This window comes from Phoxinus phoxinus (genome assembly GCF_949152265.1).
Source record: "Phoxinus phoxinus genome assembly, chromosome: 19".
NCBI classification, from domain to species: Eukaryota; Metazoa; Chordata; class Actinopteri; order Cypriniformes; family Leuciscidae; genus Phoxinus; species Phoxinus phoxinus.
The window spans coordinates 26,769,397-26,789,769 of NC_136894.1; the positions used below are offsets into that span (position 1 = coordinate 26,769,397).

The following is a 20,373-nucleotide window of genomic DNA, read 5'->3' on the forward strand; positions in this document are numbered from 1 at the left end:
TCATGACAACTCTTGGAGACTTTTGCATGGTAATGAGTATGACAATGTCAATGTGTTTGGTTTTGGTGGATTAGATCTACACGCTGCTTTTGCTGTCCAAATCAGGAACTTGCCACATTCACGACACAATGCTGTGAGCAAGTAAGACATGCTGCTGCTCCTGCACAAGCATACATGCATCACCCCCGTAGCAGATCTATACAGGCTGGGGAAGGTGGCGGGTTTCTGAACGCAAGCTGCATGCTGTAAACTGCTACAGCAAATGATAGGCACGTTGTTCAGTGTTATTCAACCAATACAGTGGGAACCAATCAGCTGTGCCCTATAGAGAATGATGTAATTGCAAGCAGATTGGGTTAAGGACTTATGAGCCTGTGCCCTAGAGTTTCATGACAGAACTTTGTATTATAGGCTTTCACTTCTATAATGAGGTCACAACCTAAGTAAATCTAATTCCTTTAAGTATATTTTATCACCTACTGCAATCTCACCTTGAGAAAGTAGATCAGACAGTTGTTTTTTCTTTCACTTCAAGAAGGAGGACGTGACGTGAGGCTTACTCTAATCCACTTTCAATAGAGCTTTTCCCTGAGAAACATTAGCAAGCACGGAAGCACAGAAGACTAAAGTTGAAGTCAATGGTGCACGGCTGAGATGACCAAGCTTTGGCTGTGAAAGGAGAAAGAAGACAATATAATATGACATAAAAAGCAGTTTTGGAACAATACTCATTGTAAGAAAAAGCATGCATGGATGGCAAAAGCATTCGGAAGGGTATTAAAAGTCCTTACTTGTAAGAAATATAATTAAAAATCATTATATTAAAAATAATTACACAGAATGAACTTCGTATCTGCTGTATGATGTAAAGTGACATTAAAAAATAAAACAAAACAAATTACATTGACCACGTGAACTCTTTTATATAGATTACTTTCTTAATATCAATTGAAGCACAAGATGCTCTTCAGAACATCCTAAAACCATCCTGGATAAAATATATAATGTAATTTGTGTTGAGGAAAAAGTACCAACGTAAAAAAAAAGCAATAGAATAGAATTTCATTAGTGATCTCATACTTTTGTAGCAAGGCCCTACCAGACTCTCGTACATTTCATACTGAGCGAACGTACATTTAAATCCATTGAGCTCTTCTATGCAGCCCATAGTTTAAAAGATTTTAGGAAATTTGACTGATTAGTATTCCTAAGGTTTACCTTATGAAAAATAATAATTATTATTAAATATCTATGCTTATGACGAGGCCTCACATCATGCATATTAATTAGGTTATTGTGACGTTTCTTGCGATCTTCCAATGACAAAGGACCACCTCCTGAATATTAAAGACCAAACCTTTTCCATAGTATGATTCGTAAATTCGCATTCGGGAGCTATAATACCGCAGTTAGGTGTGTTTGGTCCGGTTGGTTTGTCCAGCAATCATGTCCTCAAGAAAATTCTTCGTCGGGGGAAACTGGAAAATGAACGGCGATAAAGAGACTCTGGGCGAGCTCATAATGACCTTGAACACGGCCAGTCTCAACGATGAAGCAGGTCCATGGCGTTATTTGTTGTTATGTTGTTTACATGAGAGCATATTAAGCAGAAAGTATTTTAGTTTTCATTTTAGTCAATTAGTCTGATGTATTTGATAGAATCGATACTAGAGATCTTGACGTCACGTGACACTTTAAATGGATGGCGGCTCGTGTGCACATACTGTTTTTATTTTTAAAATGTATCTAAACTTGTTTAAAAAACTAGTTAATATTGATATTGAGTCGATTATTTTTGTATCATTGCATGTCATCACAGTCATGTGTTATTTTTCCTAAGAAACGCAGACAATTTGGCATAGGCCTGCGGTAGAAAGCCTCATCATTCATTTACAATATATTTTTCCTATCCCATATTTGTCCTATACTCATACAAATTTCATAAAATATGATTTATTATATTTATTAAAATATAATATATATTAAATGTATTGTATAAACAATTGTTTGCCGTATCCCATTTTGGTCCCATCATATGTTTAAAGGTGCCATGTGTCATTGTCTGGCAAAAAAAATCAAGTCATATTTCACATTCCATACCAGATGGGGGCAGTATACCTCACATATCAAAATATGTGATGTAGGATATGGTATTTTATAAATCACACACTATAAATATGATAAAGAAGCAGAAACAGATAGTTGCAGTAAAGTAAGATATTTTAATAAGTTGAAGAAACAATAATGATTTGTGACACACACACACACACGATTTGCGCATTGCCATCATGTGTGTATTACAGGTAACGTTACATTGCTTCCTGATATCACGTGCGCAAACACAAATAACTATTTATATATATATATACTACAGGGCCGTTAAATGCTTGTATCTGATAACCGTGAAGCTCTTGTAATTATTACTTTACCCAACCTCTCCATGTCGAGTGATGCAGTAAACATCAGACAGCGCACGTGAACCGATCATCTCTACTATAGTAAAAAAAACACGAACACTGTTGAAAGATACAGTAGGCTACAAATGACCTGTTCGCGCCACAAATTGTTCTCCGTCCTTAGCGACCGAGTCATTGAATGTAGAACAGCCGGCTTCTGTCGTCAGCGAGCAGCACTCTTCAGACAACGAGGGCGCGCGCGCCGTGTTGATACCTCCGTTTCAGTTTCTCGAACCCGCGCAGTGCGGCGCGGCGGTCAGAACACGGAGAGCATTCTGCCCCTAGCTATGCGTGCGAAAGCATGGGGAGCGATCCCGGGCGTGTCAGAATGGGTGCTGAACGTTGTAAAACAGGGCTATGCGCTGCAGTTCGCCCGCCGTCCCCCGCGCTTTCGAGCCCGGACCGTGACGAGCGGTCCTTTTCTTATCTGATCTGATTTGTGCTTCAGAGCGCGGTGGTTGTAGGGGTCTCTTGCCAAAGGCTTCAGCCATCCTTCCGCTCTCTTCCCTGAATTGAAATGAAGTAGTGGGCTCTGTACTTTCCACACGATAGACATCAGGTTCAAGTACGCCCACAAGCCGTGCGAGTTATTCGTGTCGTGTATTGCAGGTTGGCTGGTGGTTATGTGGCCCGCATACCGCCTCCCATGGCCGAAACTGGTATTACAACACCTGTCGGGCCGTGGCTAGAAATGCTAATGCTAATTAAGGTTGATATCTCTGCAGCACTATAACTTGACATTTTTTTAATGACATCATTGCCCTTATTTCTTCTCATTCTTTTGATGCGTGTAGCTCATTTTTTGGATAATTTTACCTCAATTTTTACACATGGCACCTTTAAAGCATTGTTAACCAAATGTTCCCATTCTCTCTGTGGGAAATTATCTAATAAAGTCAGAGGTTGTAAACTAAAATAATAATTAAAGATTTATTTCACACAAAAACTGTTGTGATTGTAAAGGTTGATAGATTTTTGGCGAAATATCCCTTTAAAAGTAGTCATGCTGGCTTTCATGATCATACATCATTATAACAGTGGCTTTGTCTTCATGGTTTAGAGGTGGTGTGTGGAGCACCGTCCATCTATCTCGATTATGTGAGGTCTAAGCTGGACCAGAGGATCGGTGTGGCCGCCCAGAACTGCTATAAGGTACCCAAAGGAGCCTTCACCGGGGAGATCAGGTATACATGCTCATTGGTATCTTTAATAGTTTTTATGAACAACCATTTATCACTGTCAACTTTAAAAGCATATTTCCCGCTCTCTCCTTTTCTTCTCGGCTGTAGTCCAGCGATGATTAAAGACTGCGGCATCGACTGGGTGATTCTGGGCCATTCTGAGAGGCGCCATGTGTTTGGCGAGAGTGATGAGGTTGAGATTTGAGAAGGAATTTTATTTTTAAATGATCTAGGAGTCAAAAACCCTTTTATGTCTTTGCTTTTCTGTATGAAATTCAGATGTCATATTGATGCATATTCATGCTGTTCTGCATTCAGCCCTGTCTCACTCTGATTGGCAGTGATGTCTTTTACAGCTGATTGGCCAGAAAGTGGCCCATTGCCTAGAGAATGATTTGTGTGTGATCGCCTGCATTGGGGAGAAACTAGAAGAGAGAGAAGCTGGAACCACTGAAGACGTGGTGTTTGAACAGACCAAAGTCATTGCAGGTAATTTATAAAAAAACTAATTTATGTCATTTCAACATTGATAGCATGGATTGTCAGCAAATATGCTGAGCTGTCTTTTTAGGAATATTTATTTTGTTCATGATTGTATACATATAACCTATAAAACAATAAATGCCATGATGAATTTTTATATTTTATAGACAATGTGAAGGACTGGGCTCGTGTGGTTTTAGCGTATGAACCAGTGTGGGCGATTGGAACTGGAAAAACTGCCACTCCTGATCAGGTAAATCTGTTTTGACATAATCCATAGATCAAAATGTCATCATATCATGTTTCAACTCCACGTTTTATAGCTGTTATTTTCTATTTATGAAATGCATATGCACTAAAGCAGGTGTATTAATATGCTTAAAGGGGTGGTTGATTATGATTTCACTTTTCTAACTTTAGGTAGTGTGTAATGTTGCTGTTTGAGCATAAACAACATCTGCAAAGTTCAAAGCAAAGGGAGATATTTGCTTTTAAAGAAATAGTTTTTTAAGGACTACAACAAACGGCTGATAGGGACTACATCCAACATACAATGAAATTTTCAGTGTGTGTCTGTGTGAGGTAAAAGGACATGAGCTGTTGTAGCTCCGCCCCCTGTGCCGGAAGCAGCAGCTCATTTGCATTTAAAGGGACACACAAAAACGGTGCGTTTTTGCTCACCCTCAAAAAGTGACAATTTTAACATGCTATATAACAATATCTGTGGGGTATTTTGAGCTAAAACTTCACATACACACTCTGGGGACATCAGAGACTTATTTTACATCTTGTGAAAAGGGCATTATACCTCCCCTTTAAAGTGATAGTTCACCCAAAAATGAAAACTTACCCTCATGTTGTTCGAAACAAATTCATTTATTTTCAATGCAACCTGAGGTTTCTGTCCCTCCATTTTAAAGTCTAGTTAACCAAAACTAGATAAATCTATGAATCAAGTAATTTAATCCAAGTCTTGTGAAAAGATAAGATTGCTTTATATGATAAAGTTTTAATTTTGGCTTTTATTCTCATAAAAACACTACATAGAGCACATCACATGTAAACATGGAAGCTTGTGTGTGTCACGACTCACGAGCAGTAATCGGATGAAGTTAAAGTGCTTCAGTCATGCTTTTTTACCAATTGTGTACATCCATCCAAGGTAAAGCATCACATCTTTTCTCAGAGTGTCTGAAGCAGTTGAATAAAGGATTCGACTGACGTCTCGTTTCAGGCAGTTCAGAATCGCTTTATTCTTTTGAGAAGCAATAACTTTATTTGTCGTGAACTTTTGCAGACTTTTTACATTCACAAACATCTGACTACCGTATATTACACACTACATGAAAGATAATATGCAAACAAGCATAATGGGGCACTTGTATTTGAATCGGTGTATACGAAGTCTTTAAAGTCTTGTATGTGTGCTACAGGCTCAGGAGGTGCACGAGAAGCTGAGAGAATGGCTGAGGGAGAACGTGTCGGATGCAGTAGCCGGATCTGTGCGCATCATCTACGGAGGTGAGTCTGCAGTGTTCAGAACATCCCGTCTGTTCAGAGTGGCCTTAAAGAAATACTTCACCCAACATTGAATGTTCTGTCATTTACTCAGCTCATGCCACATCAATATGATCTTCTTTCTTCTGTGTAACACAAGTAGTTTTGCAGAATGTCCTTGCTTGTCCATGCATGATGCAATTTAAAGGGATAGTTCATCCTAAAATGAAAATTCTGTCATTAATTAATCACCCTCATGGAGCTTCATCCATCCTCAGAACACAAATGAAGATATTTTTGATAAAATCTGAGAGCTTTCTGTCCCTCCATAGCAACATAATCACCACTTTCAAGGTCCAGAAAGGTACTGTAGGAAAGACATCGTTAAAATAGTCCATGTGACTCCAGTGGTTCAACCTTAATGTCATGGAGTGATGAGAATACTTTTTGTGCACATGGACTATTTTAACGATGTCTTTCCTACCTTTCTGGGCCTTGAAAGTGGTGATTATGTTGCTATGGAGGGACAGAAAGCTCTCAGATTTCATCAAAAATATCTTCATCTGTGTTCTGAAGATGGACGAAGGTCTTTCGGGTTTGGAACGACATGGGGGAGTAATTAATGACAGAAATTTCATTTTTGGGATAACCACTAATTTAATCATTTCACAATGACAGATATATTAAAAAAATTAAATGAACCTATAATGTATAATTTAATGATCATTCATTTGTTTTGTATTTCAAATCAATTTAATAGAAAATAAAATTCTGATTTGTAACTCTTGGATTGCTTTCATTCTCTTCCCTCATTTGACAGGCTCTGTTACTGGGGGAAACTGTAAAGAGCTTGCGGCCCAGGCTGACATTGATGGCTTCCTGGTTGGAGGAGCTTCCCTCAAGCCTGAGTTTGTTGACATCATAAATGCCCGCTCATAGAGATGCTCAACTGTTTTGAGGGTCCAAACTGCTGCACTAATAAGTATATACCAGCTTCTTGTCATTCCAGCAGGTCTGAATGTTTATTTGTTGTTGTATTGCTTTAACTCACTTGCTTGTTAAATGATTGAGTTGGGTTATTGGTCTGGAATACTGATATTATCTCCCTTCCTACTAAAAATGTGGTAATGTAAGGGTAGAAGAGAGCTCGGGCACGTTAGTTCTTTATTCGCTGCTGCGCTTGAGTAAACCACTGTATTGTCTATGCACTTGGAGAGCACATTACTTGAAGTCAAACACACTGTACACTCCACACTGATGAACTTACAAGACCAGCGGTGAAGTTATTGTGACTTTAAGAGCACTTTATTCTCTGTAGAAATTACTACCTCGGTAGAAAATAAAACAAATTACATCCCGTATTCTAATGGTGTGTCTTCACTTGGTTGTAAAGATTGTTTTTCTGCCTTTATCACAGACATAAATGCTTTGCATACTGAAACTAAAGACTACATGGTGTCAATTATTTTAAGAGTATTTTTACATGTAAGTGCGTGCGCATGTGTGGATGCGTGCATGGAGTTCTCCCAAAAGAAAGAACCAATTCTGAACTTCCTGAAACAAGTATGCATGTATATATATTTCTAATATGCTGATTTGCTGCTCAAGAAACATTAATATTGTCAGTGTTGAAAACAGTTGTGCTACTTCATATTTTTGTGCAAACCGTGAAGCATTGTTCAGGATTCTTTGACTGAATATAAAGTTCAAAACAACAGCATTTATTTGAAACTGAAATCTTTTGTAATATTATAAATGTCTTTACTGCCAAAGTATTAATTTATTTCAAAGAAAAAACTAGCTGACCCCAATCTTTTGAACAGTAATGCATGTATATTATATATAACTATATATATTTTTTATATAATTTTACGTTTTGTAATGTAGGTGACAAGAACCCATAAAAGCATTCACAGCTTCTGTTTTAATGTTTCGTAATTGAGCATCTAAATGGCGAAAAGCCATTTAAACGTCCTCCTCTGCTTTTAAAGAAGAGAAGAAAACACACTTAGAGACTCGAGGGTGACGAAAGTAATGACAGCTTTTAATATTCCATAACATTATTCTTTGACAGGCTTGTCAGGTCTTTTTTTTTATTTTCTCTCCATCTTGCTTTCTTTTCCTTCTTTCACCACGATAATCCCACAAAATAACGAAAAGACAAGTCATCAAGGAGAAAAAAGATTTCAGGTAAGGGGGAACAAGCCAAGTCATAACCACAAGAAGGGAAAGGGGTGGAGGAGGATACAGATGAAACCACGAGAAAGGAAGAAACACAGACTGCAAGTCCAAGGTGGCAGAGAATAAGGAGTCGTGTGCGTTGAGGGTGAGACTTTGCTACACAAATGTGAGTGAATGTGTGTCTCTATCCGTGTAAGCGTGTCTGTCGGTCGAGTTCTTGAATTAGATCTGTCATTGTGATTGTTATGTCTCTCTTTCGTTCACTGCTGGATTAAGATCATTCATCTTGAAGGAGAAGCGTGTCATTTCTACTGCTCTCTCTGCCCCAAACACACGCCATTGGTTGAGCCAGAGATCAGTGTGCCACAGATCAACAGTATTTACAATCTTTAAGAAAATCTACCTACGAATGGCTCGCTTAATATCCACATTAAGATGGGAGAGGAGGAAGTGTTTTACCCATTTAAAGGGATAGTTCACCCAAAAATGAAAATTCTGTCATTCTCACCCTCAAGTTGTTCCAAATCTGTTTGTTTCTTTCTTCTGTTGAACAGTTGAAAGTAGGTATTTTAAAGAATGTTTTGGTAACATAGTATGGAAGTCAATGGCTACTCGACTGTTTGGTTACCAACATTCTTTAAAATATCTTCTTTAGTGTTCAGCGGAAGAAAGAAACTCGTACAGGTTTGGAAGAACTTGAGGGCGAGTAAATGGTGACACAATTTTCGTTTTTGGGTAAACTATCCTTTTAAAGAAAATTCACTTCCCCTTTAAGATCCAGGGTGAAAGAAAATGCGAAAGTACATTTTAAGAGTCATTGCATGAGAAAATCAGGCAGACGTATGAAGATTTGGGGACTTTTGAATATAATTATTGTTATTAGAAGTGACGTGAACTTTGTTCAATACTTTAATTATCGTGTGTGTGTGTGTGTGTTTGACTGTGTGGATCTATGTAAGGTGAAGGTGATAATAACATAATCACACGAGGACATATTTGAGACCTCCCAACTCAAGGACAATGATATACAGAAACTTAAGAACTTTCAATGTTAAAAAAAGCGAAGCATCTTTATGAGAAGACATTATTCTACACACATTATTATGATTTTTAATATACTAAAATGAATGAAACTTTTTTTTTCTTTCATTTAAGTCAATGTTCAAGCACCATATTTTATTTTATTTGCTGATTTGGTCTTTTCTTTTGATTGAATAACAGTTTGTTATGCAGTATGCTTTTGGGTCAGAGATGGACACAAAAACTGCATCTGAGAAAGAGAGTATGTTTGATAAAAAGCCTCTAATGCCCTGGGCAAACTACTTAGTAAACTGTCTTTTAGAGTAAACGCTGGTCCCTTATATATCTAAATACTTCACTGTGTCAAACTTCCCGTTGAAAATCCCACTGCTGCATTAATATTCATGTAACTATTTCATTTTTCTACCATGTTCTCATGCAATGAACCATAAAATTACATACGTTTGATTTCTTTAGTGTGGCAAGTCAATCTAGATTTTTTTAATGTATTTACATATATTTCACATCTAAATTGAAGCCTAAATTTAAAGATTACACCTGATTCAAATAAATCTCTACTTTTATTCCATCTGAGTTAAATCCTTCTTTTTAGACAACAGAGTCTTTGCCTTGTCAAATTCAAGGTCCGTTTTCTGTACGCATGCATGTCCACCCTGAGCACATGTTTTGCCCGCCAAGTACCTCAGAATCACTTGTGCATAATGTTGGTCTGTCCAGGATCCGCTGTGCATAATATTTGGTCTATCAAAGCCTGTCCGCAGTCCAGTTTTAAATACATATTTTGAGTGTCTGAGTAAGTCGTTTTTAGTATCTCAGTGCAAATAGTGCTGTTTTTTGAGTGATTTTAGGGAATGTTAGGGGTAGTCAGTCGGTTCAGTGCAGTACATACTCTGTTTGTCAGTTGTTGTTTTTTCATGTGAATTTGGTGCGGTGACGTCAGTCTCACAGAGCGCTAGGGTTTCTGAAATTGTGCCCGGCGAAACGAGCCTGATCACCCAATTCTTCTTCAATCCTGTGAGGCAGGGGAAAAAAAGAGACAGATGGACATGGATTAATTATATGGGAACAGGAGGTGACGGAGAAAGAGCTAGAAGCCTGTAATCAGCAATGTCAATCAAAGTAATTATATTGGTTCTTTTTGCGACCACTGTTATTTTTGAGACTGGGGCTTTTTAAGTACAACAGTCAGTTATTATGTTGAGTCATTTTCATGAGAGCATGTGCTGCTGAGGCACAAATAGAATCGAAATTAATGATTTTTACATTTTTGAAGAAAATATGAATGGTGTTTCTGTGCGATACTAGCGGCACTACAATGTTAGAATTGTTGCCAGGGCATTGCTATGGTGGTATGAGTGGTTGCTAAGAGGTTGATTACTGGCCAGTGGCTTATGCGCTAAAAATTGCAAAAAGATTTCAAAACGCACTAAAAAATCTCAAAATATGGCTCAAGTCTTTCATTCAAGCCTGTTTCCACCACAGAATAATAATTTAAAAAAAATTAATCTCACAATTCTGACTTTCTCACAATTGCGAGAAAATGTCAGAATTGTGAGACAAAAAGTCACAATTACATTTTTTATATTTTTTATTCTGTGACGGAAACAAGCAACAATCATTGAAAGATGGGTTAAGCAAGACGTTCAGTACTTATTGTTAGATACATAAACATAAGTATGTATGAACAATAAAAACAGCATCACTAAAAATATGATTAGAAGTTGAAGTTGTTTCAACAAGCAAAATAAATACCTCTTTGGAGATGGTTTGCTAAAATAGTATGTTAGATTTTAGCAACGCCCTGTTTAACTCTTTCCTCGACAGGGTTAAAAAAAAAAAAAAGCGCCAGATTTTTACATAATTTTCATAAAATTTTCATGGCCCCCCCAAAAACGTTTATTCTAGCTTTATGCATTCTTTTATCAACTTGAATGTGGGTAAGTAAAAAAAAAAAGCATGTTTTTTGTCAAAGACTGTCTGGATCAGATTCAGAACAATGTTTAAAACACAGATGGAGTAGATCGAGTCCATCAACACCCCCAAAGTTTCACAGTCCTACAGCTCGTCCTGGGTCGACATTTCATTTGGTAACATTAGGCAGTTTTGATTGATATGCTATTTAATGTTGATGATCGCGTTATTTTACATATGCATCTTCTTACATATGCCATCCCTTGTTTCTGCTTCTTCTTCACCTGTTTTAATCGGGAGATTCAGTAATCTTTCAGAAGATGGGTAATAGTGCCCCCAACAGTATAATAGTGAAAACTTGGAAAGCCGGAAAATTCCGTCAATGGCGGGAAAGAGTTAATAGAGGCAAAAAGCATGCGAAAAATATTTGGACGTTGTTTTTGGGGATTCGAATGGAGGTTTTTACTGCATTGCTAAAAATAGTGTGTTGAACGCTCTCTTGCCTCATAAGTTGGTTGTATTTGGCGAGACGCTCAGATCTACACGGAGCTCCTGTCTTTATCTGAAAGATAAGAGAGATAAAGAGTGAAAGTGTGTCAGAATTGTTTTTGTAAATATATAGACCATATAATTTCTGTACTTACTGGTTACATTTGTGTAAGTGTGCGTACCTGTCCAGTGCAGAGTCCCACCACTAGATCAGCGATAAAAGTGTCTTCTGTCTCTCCTGAGCGATGGCTGACCATCACGCCCCATCCGTTGGCCTGAGCGAGCTTACATCTGAGGGACACACAGTTCAAAATGGGAAGGTAAGGAGCTAGAACATGCTATTTTATTAGACATAGTTTGGAGTTACTCACGCCTGGATGGCCTCTGTGACGGTGCCGATCTGGTTAACCTTCAGGAGCAGACAGTTGCATGCGCGGTCTTCTGCTGCCTTCTCTATCCTCTTTGGGTTCGTGACGGTCAGGTCGTCGCCCACGATCTGGATCCCCACTGAACCCGTCATGTTAGTCCAAGCGGCCCAGTCATCCTGATCAAACGGGTCTTCAATGGACACCACTGTCAATGATGATGGGAACAAAAACATGATAGAATATTCTCGGTTAAAGGGTTAGTTCACCCAAAAATGAAAATTATCCCATACTTAACTCAAACCTCAAGCCACCGTATATGACATTCTTCTTTCAGTCAAACACAATCGGAGTTATATTATAAAATATCCTGGCTCTTCCAAGCTTTATAATGGAAGTGAATTGGATTTTAAAGCCCAAAAAAGAGCATCCATGCATCATAAAAGTAATCCATGCAGCTCCAGGGGTTAATAAAGGCCTTCTAAAGCGAATTGTAAGAAAAATATCCATATAATCACTGGCCGTACTTGAGTCTCTATCCAGCGAAAGAGTGACCTCTGACCCGACACATGACATATTGACGAATGCGAAAGCACAGAGGATAGAGCAAAACAGCCGTTACCATTATAAAGCTTGAAAGAGACTGAATGTTTTTTAATACAACTCTGATTGTGTTCGCCTGAAAGAAGAAAGTCACACTAGGATGTATATCATTTAAATGGACCGCAAGGTGACTTTATTAACATTTGAATTTTGAAATCTCCTTTACATCTTTTATTCTTCCCAATTTACCTGGATAATCGTTGACAAACGTCTGGTAGATCTCTAACAGCTCATCGCCGGTGATGTGTCTGTCCGGGTTTGGAGGGGACTTGAAGTCAAGGTCGTACTTCCCGTCGCGGTAGAACTCGGAGGCGGCTACATCCATCCCGATCACAACTTTATCTGTGAACCCGGCCTTGTCTATGGCAGTCTTGATCAACTCAAGAGCTGTGGGGACGTGATAGAGAAGCCAACAGAGCAGAACAGTAGATAAATGAATTATGATTAAATTGGATCACAAGCTCAGACAAGGCGATGCACAGACTCATAAACACACCTTCACTGTTCTCCAGGATGTTTGGGGCAAAACCTCCCTCGTCACCGACGTTGGTGGCGTCTTGGCCGTACTTCTCCTTGATGACACCCTTCAGTGTCTGGTAGAGCTCGGCTCCGACACGCAGCGCGTCACGGAATGACTCCGCCCCCACAGGAAGTACCATGAATTCCTGCATGGCGAGCTTGTTTCCAGCATGGGAGCCTCCGTTGATTACATTAAACGCCTGACAAATAGACAGAGAAAATGTGCTTAGTCAGTCTATTTCCCGAGATAATCAAGAAAAAACACCTGCGGATGTGAATTATTATGTTGCGTACTAAGTCGTGCAATTGAGTAATGAGATGTCTTACAGGAACTGGCAGCACTAGCTCTGTGTTTCCTGCCAGATCAGCAATATGACGATACAGAGGGACGCCTTTCTCTGCTGCACCGGCCTTGCAGATGGCCAGAGACACTCCCAGGATGGCGTTAGCACCAAACTGGGCTGTAGACATGATGAACAGACAGCAATTATCATTCTTTTTTTAATTATTATATAATTTTTTATGTGATTTATATGGTAGTTTTATTGTGTAGAAAAAAATCCATATACTGTAGGCTACATTGAAAAAAATATAACATTATTGGACCAAGTGCAGAAATTATTACAATTTCTTTCTTTTTTTAAATACCAGTTTAAAAATTTGGGGTCAGTAAGATTTTTTTTTTTTTTTAAATGATGCATTTAAAGGAACACGCCTTTTGGGACTTTAGCTTATTCACCCTATCCCCCAGAGTTAGATAAGTCCATACATACATGTCCATACACATGAGACACAGCCATCTTCTAACCGTATACATACTGGGAACTATATTCTCAGAAGGCGAAGCACCTGAGAAGCTTGTGGTGAGGAGCAGAGAGTTCGCTCAGAGTGTTGCGCAAATCACTCCGCCCAAGTAGCGGTGCTTCGTCTTCTGAGAATATAGTTCCCAGTATGTACTGTATACGGTTAGATGATGGCTGTGTCTCATGCGACCTTGTTATTTGTACACGCTGTGACTATACAAATCACAACATGTAAATAGGAAAATGTTGGCGTTATTTTGTCACTTATTGGGAGCAGTATGCTAGCTGGAGCCGTTTACCTCCAGTCTTTGTGCTAAGCTAGGCTATCGGTGGGTGTAAATGTAAATGTAAATGTATGTATGGACTTATCTAACTCTGGGGGATACGATGAATAAGCTAAAGTCCCAAAAAGTGGGCGTGTTCCTTTATGACAGTAAAGGCATTTATATTGTTGCGAAAGATTTCTATTTTAAATAAATGCTGTTCATCACAGAAAACAGAAATCGTGGTTTCCACAAAAAATATTAAGCAGCACTTAATCTGTTTTTAATCTGATCAGAACATCTGTTTGGATAATAATACATGTTTCTTGAGCAGCAAATCAGCACATTAGAATGATTTCTGAAGGATCATGTGACACTGAAGACTGGAGTAATGATGCTGAAAATTCAGCTTTACCGTCACTGGGATAAATTACATTTTTAAATATATTCGGAAAAAGTTATTTTAAATTGTAATAATATTTCACAATATTTCTGCCTTTACTGTATTTGTGAACAAATAATTGCAGCCTTAGTAAGAATAAAATACTTTTTTTTTTCTCCAAAAACATTAAAAAATCTTACCAACCCCAAACTTTTGAACAGTAACGTATTTTAGAAACTATTTTGAGTTCTTTATAAATTCTTATATCCTATTAAATCATATATAGTTTTTTAAACTTCACATATGCACATCACAATTGCTTACAATATGTATGATTTTCAGTAATTAAATAAGTAAACTTTTGGTATGTTTTAAGTGTTTCATGGTTTCAGAAGACATGGAATACAGCTACTTTTATGCTGCTTTTTTGTCCTTCTTAGTCATTGTACTTTTAGTGTTTAGAAAATACAGCGTTGAATATCTCATTTTATGTTTAGAAAGAAAGTCATACAAGTTTGGAACATGAGGGTGAGTCAATGATGCCAAAATGTTGGTGGAACCAAATCCATTTTGGTGGAACTATTTCTTTAAAAATATGATGTTATCATATAAGATAATAACTCACATTTGTTCTCTGTGCCGTCCATTTCAATCATCATGTTGTCCAGTTTCTCCTGTTCCACCACACTGATCTCCTAAAGTTCACATCATGAAGATAAAACTCTCCAGATTAATAAAATACAGTGCCTGATTGATGCTTGATGAAAATGTTGCCTAATCATTATCCCTGCAGCTGTGAAATTAAAAATCATCATCAAAGTCAAATCAGTATATAAGTACTCTTGCAGCATTTGAGTATTTTTGGATTTGCTTTAACTTTCGCATTGTAGACATGGAAGTAAAAAAAAAAAAACATGAAAACGAAAGAATGGAATGTGTAGATCAGAATGAAAATCAAGACCTGGAAAATAGGAGATTTTGTGTCTCTGCCCTTGGGAGATTTGAAGCAGTTGGACCTGTTTTAAAATCTCTTGTTACAAGTAAACGGGTATAAAATATAAAAAGAAAAATGATTCAAAGAGTGCAGGGGTGGGATCTGATTCTGATCCCATCTGATCGGAATCTGATCTGTAAAACAAACAAACAAATAAACAAATAACAAATAATTAAATTAACAATTGCTTAGAAATTAACTGTGAAAAAAAAAATCTGATTATTGGGAAAGTGCCGACAAACATCTGAAGAAAACCATGAATGAGAAAGCATAGGAGGCTGTAAAAGAATGTAAATCATAGTGGAAGAAAATGTAGTCACATTCATTTTGTAAGTTTAAATACAAGATGTGCCCTCATTAAAACCAAGTATATTTTAAATATTAGCTGCAAATGATTCTTGCAGAAATGAGTCTCATCTTAATGTAGATCTTATAACCTTAATGATCTTTTCCAGAAGTAAGCAAATATGCACAGATTGCCGTTTATAATCCTTCTCATGCTGGTTGAAAACGAATAGTTTGGTTATTTGTTATAAAAAAGAAGGTTAATTAAACAAAACCTTTTTTTTTCACTTACAGATGCAATGATGGCTGGTCCAAGAGTGTCATTAATGTGACCAACAGCCTTCAGAACACCTTAAAACACGAGACATTCACAAGAAAACAGGTCAAGACAGATAAAAAACAAAACTATAGCAGGAGACTACAAAACTAATTATCTAATTAGTTGTAAAGTGCCCCTATTATTCTATTTTAAAGGTACTATTTTTGTTTTAAAGACTACAACTGGTTTAGTTGCATCTATAAGGTTAAAAAACACTTTAATTTTCTCAAAAAATAAAGTTGCTTCATTTAAACAGGCAAATGCTTAAGAGTCTATGACTGGATCATTATTGCAGTGATTATTATGTTTCTAGCATGTTATATGTGTGGCAACAGTTATTCTAACTCTTGACTCTTACATTGTCTATACAAGATCTTGACCAAAAATTGATACACCTCTTGATGGAAATAACATCACAACATTTATTTCAATCAAGAGGTCCATTCATTTTTGGTCAAGATCTTGTATTGAAAATGCAGTCAAGCACTCTGTAAAGTCTATATAACATGCTAGAAACATAATAATCACACTGCAATACTGATCCAGATATATCATAGACCCTTAAGCATTTGCCTATTTAGATTCAAACAGCGACTTTTTTTTTTTTTTTTTTTTTGGTCAGGCAGTGTATATTGCACATCACATCATTTCTCAAAGAGTCTGAAAACAGTTTGCTTGAAGATTCAGTCTATCGAAAACCCCTCCTTTCCGCGAGCTACACTGCTCTGATTGGTCAAATGGCCCAGTCTGTTGTGATTGGTCCACCGCCTACAGCGCATTTCAGAAACGAAACGGCCTGAGCGAATCGAATCTGAATTTCAGCTCCGGATCTTCCTCAGCACTTGATACCCAGTAATACGAACAGTAACAATGGCTTTGTTACTGTATCAATTTGAGCCGAGTCTTTATAAGTTTAAAGTGCATACTTAGTAGATTTGCAGCGCTGAAAACAGCGTGTTCTCAACATGTCGACAAACACGAACCAAACTCTTCCAGGCCTCAGCTACAACAGTGTTTGAGGGCGGTTCAGAGTAGACGTCACTCGTGGGCAGCCAATGAAGACCATAGGCTGGCATTATGCAAATGTGTTACATTGTTGAACTTTGCAGACATTTTACATTCACAAACAGCTATTACACACTGCATAAAATGTAATATTAGAAAAAGCATAACAGAGGCACTTTAAACAATCTAATGTTATATAATAGTGCCAATGTTACGATGGACTATCTCTGATCGCTCACCTTTGCCCTGGTAACGGCTCTTGTCTCCATCTCTGAGCTCCAGAGCCTCATAGATGCCCGTCGATGCTCCGCTGGGCACCGCAGCCCTGAACAGACCTGAAAACACACTGACACTTCAAATCTGTCATTCATTTATACGGGTGATTAATACATAGTGCATCCATATCTTACTGATGGATCTGTGTCAACATAATTACATTTGTATGCATTTACATTTGTCTCTTAAAAGTTACTGGACATATATTTTGATTTCGTTTTTTATTATATTTATTATAAATTGTATTTTATATGTATGCATTTTGGAAAATGCTTTCAATAAATACACTTTATTTTTAATGGACATTCATCCAGGAACTCAGTTTACATTGTAGATAACACATTCCACATATTCCTTTGCTTTTAAAATCTTAAAAAGATTTTTTAAGAAATCTTCAATAGAACCTTTTGAAGACAGGCTCTATTGATTCACCTTTATCAGTTCTCAGGTCCACCTCCACTGTAGGGTTTCCCCGAGAGTCCAGGATTTCCCTGGCAACGATGCTCACAATGGACATCCTTAAAGACAGAGAGGAAACAAGAGAGCATGAGAGTTAAACTTCTGCCATCATTGCTCATGATGTTTAGAAACTCATGGCATCAAATGAATTGACTTTGCATGAGAAAGATAAATATATAACAGTGAGCGGGTCAAAACACTGTTTTGGTCAACCTGCATCTGCCATAAATCTCCTTTTACATATTATAAATCTTGTTCATATGCTAAATACATAAATGTAAGTGATGAACTAGGGTACACAAAGGATACACAAAGTATTTTGTGATCCAGACAACGATTAACAGAGTGAGCAATTTGTGAACAAAAATGCATATAATGCATTTTGTTCGAGGGTGTTTGGAAAAGTACATTCATGTAGCCTACACAAAACAGAATTTTTGGGTTTATAATTCTGTTGTCGAAAAGCAGCTGGCTCTTGTCTTCCTGTGTACGAAACTGCATTTTGTCATGAAATACTGCATTTGTACGTAATTCTTTTAGTCCACAGAAATACTCAGGTTACATTAGCTGCCTGGAGAGGCGATAAAAAAATATGTCTAAATGAACACGATCACTGCCTGCTCACCTCCAAGGGGTCAAAATCTGGATGTTTTTTGTAGGAAAAAAGTTGGCCCGAGAATGGATTGGATCATGAATAATGGGCGTTCCATACAAGAATATGAGTTTGCTAAAACAATACCTATTTGGCTATCCATTAACATACATTTACAAGCTTTTATTGAACAGTTATTCAATTTTGATCTAAGAAATGAAACATTTATAATGATGTGCATTGATTAATCGTTCAAAATAAGACTAGGAACTTGCATAAAGTGAATAGCATCCATTTTGACTCAATATGCAAAAACATCAGGAGTGCCAATCAATCTGATTGCTTTGAAAATAGGACTATTTTTCTGGAACATTCAGTTCCGTCCTTCTTACCAATGAGAGATAAAGCTCAAGCATCGACAGACATGCCACGCTGGCAGCCAACAAAAAGCCAGAACATGCAAATTTCATTCTAAATGTGCCACGACCGACATGGGCACATGTGTCACCTTGCTAATGGAATGCGCGTCTCATAGCACCGACCACCAGAATTTAGACTAGGGGGGGGGGGGGCTTTATTTGTAATGACAAGACGGACATGTATATGCCCACACAGGTGCCGCACGGTGCGACCAGCTCATGATCGTGCATCTAAATCCGGACGCTGCTAATTTACGCCGTGCCAGTGTGGTACTGCAGCAAGCGTGCTGTCAGCAGATATACAGGGGGGAGGGGGCGATCAACGGAGGGGTGGGGTGGATACCGCAGAAAGTGGCGTGATGGGGCAAGAAAAAGATAAATAATTTAACATCCCTTTGGCAAAAAGAAGAGCTTTCTGGATCATCGAAGCGCGTATTGGAGACGGACGGAAATAAGAACCAGCGATGGGACGTGCACGAGTGATTCGTTCTTTTTTGCGTTTGTCACGTGACAAATATACGAAAGACTCGGAACTCGCGCGGTGAACTAATTATTTATGCTTCTCATTGCCCACTTAACTGCATTAATTGCTTAGTTTTAATAATAATAATAACAAAAATTTGACATTTAAAATATAGGCAGTACTGCTATCCTAAAATGAACTTGAATAAAGATTTTCCTCAAGATCAATACAGTAAAATTGCCCGATCATCCCGTCACCAATGAGAACAGCTTGGACGCACATTGATAACACGTCGCCTATGTACAAACCGTAGACACATAGTGCGGGATCCATCTGGCCGACCCCTTAGCAGCGGGCAACAGAAAAAAAAAAAACCACTGCCACCCAAATTCACATCCAGCATCCCAACCTGAGGAGTGACTCCTAATGCAGGAGACTGTCCGCAGAGACATGCCCTAAACAGCAGCGATGTCTCGATATAACAATTAATTCCTGGTTAATTAATGCAACATGCACAAAGTCATGCCCAAACCTATATTAACCCATTCATTAGCATTATTTATGGCCAAGCCAAACACGACCCCGCAACAGATGCATGAATGATGCATCAGGAGCAGCGGAAAGTGCAAACAAGAAAAAAGGCTTTCATGCGATGATTACCTGCCGTCAGTGCGCGTAGCCTTGCGAGAGGCAAGCCTGGAAAGAAGTGTTGAACTGCGGAAGAGAGAGGCAAAACAGAGCGAGGGTGGGTGGAAACCAGAATGAGAGCGAGATGAGAGGAGAAACAGACGGGGGAGGGGATGAAAAGATGAGTCAGAGGAAGATGCTGAGAATTAGAGAGGAGAGGAGGAGAGAAAGAGGAGGATGAGTAGGTCAAGGCGACTGATTAATAAGCGGGAACGAGGGACCCGGGAAGAGGAGGGGGAAAAACAACAAACACAGGGTACTGCAATGTTCCTCTGTGACTGCTGGTAAAAATAGATGGAGGAACTGGGTAGACCGTAGAAAGAAGCAATACTAAAACCTTCCAGTGTTAAGGGAATACAAAGCTTATGATGACTATTAAAGTCACCATGAAATCTAAATTAAAATAAATTAAAAAAAATGAAATATTGAATTATTTATTGTAACGGAATTATTATATTCCCATCCTCTTCTCTGATGACGTGTTTACTGGCGCGAGGGCGGGACAACCTGTCACTCACATGAGATCGACCAATAGCAAACCACAATGATCCAATCAATTCCACATGGGCAAAATCAAGTGTCGCCCTACAGTTTTTCTGGTTCAAGAAGCCATTTCACTCGGATATATGTCACATTGGGGGTAAAATGCTATCCAACCTTTCATCTCATCCCGAATTTACAGCAGTGATATAGTTCTTAT

The 20,373-nt window shown here is 38.2% G+C and overlaps 2 protein-coding genes and 1 long non-coding RNA gene across 4 annotated transcripts in view; 2 read left to right on the forward strand and 1 right to left on the reverse strand.

The window, feature by feature from the left end:
- Positions 1-20,373, forward strand: part of LOC306986670 — a 392,716-nt gene that overhangs the window by 220,229 nt on the left and 152,114 nt on the right. The window lies entirely within an intron of this gene.
- Positions 1,316-7,336, forward strand: tpi1a (triosephosphate isomerase 1a). The gene is made up of 7 exons (XM_079590435.1): positions 1,316-1,558; positions 3,517-3,640; positions 3,746-3,830; positions 3,994-4,126; positions 4,288-4,373; positions 5,554-5,641; positions 6,438-7,336. The coding sequence occupies exons 1-7, from the start codon at positions 1,447-1,449 to the stop codon at positions 6,554-6,556; spliced, it is 747 nt and encodes a 248-aa protein (XP_079446561.1). The 5' UTR covers positions 1,316-1,446; the 3' UTR covers positions 6,557-7,336.
- eno2 (enolase 2) lies at positions 7,639-19,953 on the reverse strand. Of its 2 annotated transcripts, XM_079590700.1 has the most exons (12): positions 19,647-19,953; positions 17,486-17,571; positions 17,017-17,112; positions 15,746-15,804; positions 14,800-14,869; positions 13,054-13,187; positions 12,704-12,926; positions 12,397-12,594; positions 11,611-11,812; positions 11,422-11,530; positions 11,254-11,312; positions 7,639-9,851 (listed from the first exon to the last, which is right to left on the reverse strand). In XM_079590700.1, exons 2-12 carry the CDS (start codon positions 17,568-17,570, stop codon positions 9,782-9,784), a joined length of 1,305 nt encoding a protein of 434 aa, XP_079446826.1. In that variant the 5' UTR covers position 17,571; positions 19,647-19,953; the 3' UTR covers positions 7,639-9,781. The 2 variants fall into 2 exon arrangements, with proteins under 2 accessions (XP_079446826.1, XP_079446827.1); XM_079590701.1 differs by lacking the exons at positions 15,746-15,804; positions 17,017-17,112; positions 17,486-17,571; positions 19,647-19,953 and adding an exon at positions 15,136-15,261.

Coding starts and splice junctions, on each gene's coding strand:
- tpi1a (XM_079590435.1), top strand. CDS start 1,447: ATGTCCTCAAGAAAATTCTTCGTCGGGGGAAACTGGAAAATGAACGGC. Junction 4,127..4,287: donor ACAGACCAAAGTCATTGCAG/GTAATTTATAAA, acceptor TATATTTTATAG/ACAATGTGAAGGACTGGGCT. Junction 4,374..5,553: donor AAACTGCCACTCCTGATCAG/GTAAATCTGTTT, acceptor TGTGTGCTACAG/GCTCAGGAGGTGCACGAGAA.
- eno2 (XM_079590700.1), bottom strand. CDS start 17,570: ATGTCCATTGTGAGCATCGTTGCCAGGGAAATCCTGGACTCTCGGGGA. Junction 11,531..11,610: donor GTCACAGAGGCCATCCAGGC/GTGAGTAACTCC, acceptor TGTGTCCCTCAG/ATGTAAGCTCGCTCAGGCCA. Junction 11,313..11,421: donor TGGGACTCTGCACTGGACAG/GTACGCACACTT, acceptor CTTATCTTTCAG/ATAAAGACAGGAGCTCCGTG.